The 5,912-nt window shown below is 46.9% G+C and overlaps 1 protein-coding gene across 1 annotated transcript; it reads left to right on the forward strand.

The window, feature by feature from the left end:
- The first annotated feature begins 1,248 nt into the window (after positions 1-1,248).
- On the forward strand, positions 1,249-5,375 carry socs3b (suppressor of cytokine signaling 3b). Its single transcript, XM_042083477.1, has 2 exons — positions 1,249-1,495; positions 2,299-5,375. The coding sequence occupies exon 2, from the start codon at positions 2,508-2,510 to the stop codon at positions 3,255-3,257; it is 750 nt and encodes a 249-aa protein (XP_041939411.1). The 5' UTR covers positions 1,249-1,495; positions 2,299-2,507; the 3' UTR covers positions 3,258-5,375.
- Positions 5,376-5,912: the final 537 nt, after the last annotated feature.

Below are 5,912 nucleotides of genomic sequence, written 5' to 3' on the forward strand. Positions count from 1 at the left end.
TTCGAGAATTCGAACTATCGTAACTTTTAACATGTCAAAGGTAACTTTGTTTCTGATGCAAATGCAACTTTCAATTTGCAGCCACAACATTACCATCATCTGAAAGAATAAATGGAATGCTAATTATTTTGATTATTAATTTATAACCAGAAATCTCCTACCCTTGGCATGACCTAATCACACATTTTAAAGTCAATACAAGGATACACAAGTATACAAGGATTTTATTTGTCACATACATAGAGATACTTAGTAAAAACATGTAGCCTAGTGAAATGGCATTTAGCGGCTCAACTTTCCTGTGCAGAGGAATCACTAACTATGTGTGTAAAGAAGAAGGATTTAGAAGAATCTAATAAATAGATTGATAAATAGATACTTATTATTAGATAAGTTATAAATAGATACTTATTACCGTTTTAATTGGTCTATATTATCCTTGTCCTTTTGTAAACTAATATGTTTTGTTATATTTGTTTATATTATAACATCGGCAAAAGCATTTGCATAAGTCCATGGCCTATACTTCCATGTGACAACCTAACTAATGTGAAGATCTATCCTATGTGAAGTTAAGGTGACGTTGATCATCATTCATCATTCGAATCATCATTAGAAGTCATGACATGTTCACTCTCCTGTCATGCCACTTTAAAATGTTGCCAACAAACTGTCTTGAACAACTGTACCTTTAGCGTCATATTTTGAAGGTGAGATGCTGTACTGTTTTTGTCCCTTGGAGGGCGTGCCAAACTGTCAGGAGATCGATGGCTGTAAAGCGGTAAGACATGCAGGAGATAAAAGAAATTGAAATAACCTTCTGTGAGATTAAATTAAATATGTGTTTATTCACTGCATTGAAATAAACTGCAATTGTATACCATTTGTCCTAATTAAAAAAACACCCCCTGAATAATGTTACATCTAAAAAGACGAATAGTTGTTTGTCACTAATGTAGCCTACGTATTTATTCATTTAATTTAGCCGCATGTTTGCATTGCAACTGTTTGCTTTCAGAGTATGATTTTGTAATCCCGGGCTATCTCTTCTTTTTCTGTGCAACAACGGAACTTTAACTTTTTCACCTTGCAATAGCTAACCGATGGGGGATGGGAGGGCGTCTGAGAATACCAGGAATCGTAAAAAAAGGTCATACTGCTTATTTATTGGCAATCTGCCAAAAGCAGAGCTAGTGAGAGAAAGTGTGTGTGCGTGTATGTGTGTGTATGTGTGTGTGTGTGTTGTGTATGCGCTCGCGCTTTACTGGAAGCTGGAGGAGGAGCCATTTACAAATATCAGCAGGCACTGGACAATTGGGGCAGTACTTCCACTACCTCTTGTCGAAGAGACGCGCTTTTTCTATTGGCTTTTAGTCTACTGACTGACAAACATCTCTTACCGCTGTCCCCCTCCGTCCTCAAGCTAAAAGACTATTACTCTATAGGAGATAAAACGGAGGACAACTACAAGATCCAGTCAGCGGACACGCTGAAGGTAATAGCCCTTTCCGTTTTATCATGCTAATAGGCACGATTTTGGATACTTTTTCCGTGTGCGTATTGAATCCACACAATTCTTAATGTGAGATTTCATTCTATTAATACGGTGGAATGGTGTACTATCACAAGCTCGTATGTCCCTAAAGGATATACAACCATTGTATTTTCTAGTGCGATCGCCTCAGAAGAGGTGTTTTCCCTTAAAAATAACAGGGTAGTAGCTGCTTTGGTCCGAACTACGCCGGGTTCTTTCCACTCGGCTTTGCGGTATCCTATTCAAGCGGAGAAAGACAAGATGTAGCCTAGGCTACTTACAGTGTAACACGAGAATGCCAACGTTTGTCTTGAATGAGGAATTAGGCTATTCGGAAAGAACTGGAGGACCTCATTCATAATAACCTCTTTTCTAAAAGCCCGAGCGCGATCGAAGATAATATCAAGTTCGCGTGCGTAAATCGCAGCAAAGCAGTTAGTTTGCTCCACCAAGTTTTGATTACATCTCCGTTAATCTGTCTGGGATTGAGAATAGCGTCGCTGGGAGTTTGAGAGATCCCCCCCACACACACACACACACTTAGCCCACCGACGCATATCTGGAGTCTATAGGCTGTAGTAACCTAGGTCCTAGGACAGTAAGCAGTCCGACATCTCCACATCTAGCCTAGCCTACACAAAGCACAAGCACATCAACAAAGTTTTCTGTTTATTTGTCCTATTGTTCATGTATTCCTCTGAGGTTATGTGACCATCTGCAATGATCCTTAAATCTCCTTCTCTCCCTGTGTGTTTCATTTGCAGCTGCTTTCCACAACAGTTTGAGACCTCATCATTTCTTAATGTCCAGGACCATTGGGAGCAGAGTGGTGCGTGTGAGTGCTTTGCAAGCCTGCAAGCTCACCCCCCTTTCCGCCGCCTCTTGCCACCCTGTGCCGCCCCCCGCCTCGACCTCCACCCCCCCAGCGGCGCGCCCCTGGAGGTCGGGCTGCTGAGGGCGCCGGCAGAGCGCCATGGTAACCCACAGCAGGTTTGACTCCTTCCCCGTGATGAGCAGCAGTCCTGTGGAGTGTGGCCGGCGGCTGCCGCACCGCCACCGCTACAAGACCTTCAGCTCGCGCCTGCAGTACCAGCTGGTGCTGTCGGCCGCGCGCAAGCTCCAGGAGAGCGGCTTCTACTGGAGCTCCATGGGGGGTAAGGAGGCCAGCTCGCTCCTGAACGCCGAGCCGGCCGGCACCTTCCTGGTGCGCGACAGCTCCGACCACCGCCACTTCTTCACGCTCAGCGTCAAGACGGTCACGGGCACCAAGAACCTGCGCATCCAGTGCGATGCCTGCTCCTTCTACCTGCAGACCGACCCGTGCGATGCCCAGAAGGTGCCCCACTTTGACTGCGTGCTCAAGCTCATCCACCACTACATGCCCACCACCACCACCACCACCACCTCTGCCCTCGGCAGCCTCAGTGCCGACAGCTCCTCAGCAGGCGGCGGCGGCTGCAGCAGCGGTGGCGCGAGTGGCTCCTCTGCCGCAGTGGATTGTGGGAAGGGGCCAGCGGACAGGGCCGGGGGGAGCACATACTTCATCTACTCGGGAGGTGAGAAGGTGCCCCTGGAGCTGCTGAGGCCGCTGACCTGCAGCATGTCCACTCTGCAGCACCTCTGCCGCAAGACTGTCAACGGGCACCTGGACATGTCCACCAAGCGAGACCAGCTGCCCCAGACCTTGCAGGAGTTCCTCGAGGAGTATGATGCGCCCATCTGACCCCTCAGCCCACGCCACAAATACCCTTCAACAGTGTGTCTCCCTCCCCCACTGGCCTCTTCTGAGGAGCAGAACCACATGGAACACAGCGGTCTCTTCACACGCTTTGGACTTTGCGTTTAGGAGATGCGTCTTGTGGACATGTGGACGTTTGCGGTTCCAGCGGGGTGTCACATGCAGAACATGTGACCAGTCCCAGGCTGAGGGAGAGAGGGCAGGAGAGAGCAGAGGATGCTGGGAATCCCGGCCATGTGAAGGAGGCGCTAACACCGGGCTTGGTATTAGCCATTTTTAAAAGTTCTCTGTGTGTCCAACAGTATTGTGGGCTGGACGCCAGCCCAACTGTGCCTTTGAGTGCTTAGAGGAGACTGTGTGAAAAAAAGAGAGGAATAGAGAGCGATTGTTTTGGCCTTGGAATGGACAGCACAAAAGAAGTATTCCTATGGAATGTGGCGCAGAAGCCTTCTCGTTGACAGCTGACCAGCTCTGGACACGAAAACACAAAACACAAGGGTGAACAATTGCCATTTTTCACTTTTATTTTTCCAGGTTTTTTTTTTTCCTTTCAGACGGAGAGAACTTCGTCTTGTTGAAGTTTTTTTCCAGATGACGAATGACGTCTGTCACGTTTGCGCAGTGGACTACTCTGGCATTGTGTCAGGCTCGGAGCTAAGTGTGCTGCTAGGGCTGTCATCCAGCCCTCACTATCCATCAGGAGAAGCTCTCTCACTTTGTTTTAACCTGGTTGACAATTGGGCTCCTCCACGAAAGAGAGTTTGGCTCTCTGTGTGTGTGTGAGTGTATATGTGTGTGTGTGTGTGTGTGTGTGTGTGTGTGAGTATGTGAGTGTGGAGAAGGGCCCTGGCGGTGACTGCATGACGTTCACATTTCCACAGCTGCTTGCCAAGCGGAGCAGCCGCCTGGATGAGTGGGTGGGGGGGGGGGGGGGGGGGGGTCTGTGGAGCAGCCACTCTCCCCACCGTCTGCCCGGAGCCACTCAGAGCCAGAGAGCACAGCCAGCCTCACCTTTACTCCTCCTCCCTCTCTCTCTCTCTCTCTCTCTCCCCCCTCCGTCATATCCTCTTAATTCCTTCCCGTCTTTCCTCTCTTACCAATATTTCAGCATCCATCTTTTGGTGGATAAGTCTCTGCCAGATTCGCCTAGCTCTCTGTCTCTCTCTCTCAAACACACCCACTCTATCTGTCTGTCTCTCTCTCTCTCTCTCTCATTTGTCTCCCTCCTACCATCTCTCTCTCCCCTCGCTCCCTCTCTCTCTCCCTCTCTCTCTCTCTCTCTCTCTCTCTCTCTCTCTCTCACTCTCTCCCCTCGCTCCCTCTCTCTCCTGCTCACTGTAGACATGAGTCTGAAAATGGCTCCTGAGAAGAAACCCAGTGTTGTTACTTGGAGGAAATTTTTACCATGGGCCAAAATAAATGATTATTTCCTCCCTGGCCCAAAAAGCCAAGCAAATATTTAAAATGCGTCAGCACTGGCATTGCAGCAGGAGCCGCGAGGGCCGAGTCCACAGACGTATACTGTGAAATCTTAGCCAAGCACAGTATGCAAAAGAAAATCCTTTACGTACTGCTCTGAATCCTGACATGGAGGTGGACATGCCTCTTAAATAAGCAAGAGACAAGGCTGGTCTCTCTCCTCAGACAAGCAAGGAGGTGTGGGAGCGCAACGAGAATGACAACACCAATCACACGTGCAAAGTCTCCAATCCCTCATCACAACAATAACGACAAATGTGTTTGGTTTTGGCGCAAGCAGAACAAGTGGTCTGCTGTCAACATGAATGTATTCCTCCTAGTCTATATAAGGGCTTCTGCCACCTCTTTTAGTTTTCTAGAGTTGTTTTTTTTTGTACTTTTATGTCAAATTAAGATGATGCATACATGTGTCGCAACCAACCAGACAACATGTTTTTTATCCTCTTGTCTTTTATAAAGATTTCACCCATCTTAAAGGTGCAGTCTAGTGACTGACAGTGCAAGCTTGAAGATCTGGAAGTGAAAGCATTACATATGGAAATGCAGACAGAAACTTTGCACATATTTATATTTATAAGATATTTCAATAATTTATATTAAAGAGCACTATTTTTACAAAATGTATCTCTGTGTGCATGAGTTTTCTTGTGTGTGACATTTTGGGGAAAATGCGTGAGAAATGTTTCAAATGCAACTCAGTCACATACACGCATACACACATGCAGACACCCCCCCAAATGTATGCACTCAAATTAAAAATTTGTGTGTGTGTCAGTTGGCTTTCTAAGAATGCAATGACTAAAGGCAGGTTGTGTGCACATTGCTGACGTCTGTCCTTTTGTGGTTGCACTCTTGTGTGTGTGTCATTTCCTGTGTTTACCTGCTTCTGCAGCACCTACACGTTCCCAGTATGCACACAAATGACACACACCTTTTTTCCCCCATGGCTTGTTTGTCTTGTCAATTCAGCCTCCTTAGACATTTGCATCAAAAGTCGTCCTTTTGCTTTTTGACCTGAAAGCATCTGGCGTCCTTGAAATTCATAGCTAGCGGCCCATTGTACAGATTTATTGTAAGCCCAGCACACACCCTCTGCATAAAAAAACTGGTGTCATTGGTAAGGATGTGTCAGTATGCAAATAACTGACATCTGCCCAAAAA

This window comes from Alosa sapidissima, chromosome 24 (assembly GCF_018492685.1).
Source record: "Alosa sapidissima isolate fAloSap1 chromosome 24, fAloSap1.pri, whole genome shotgun sequence".
In the NCBI taxonomy this organism is placed as follows: Eukaryota; Metazoa; Chordata; class Actinopteri; order Clupeiformes; family Clupeidae; genus Alosa; species Alosa sapidissima.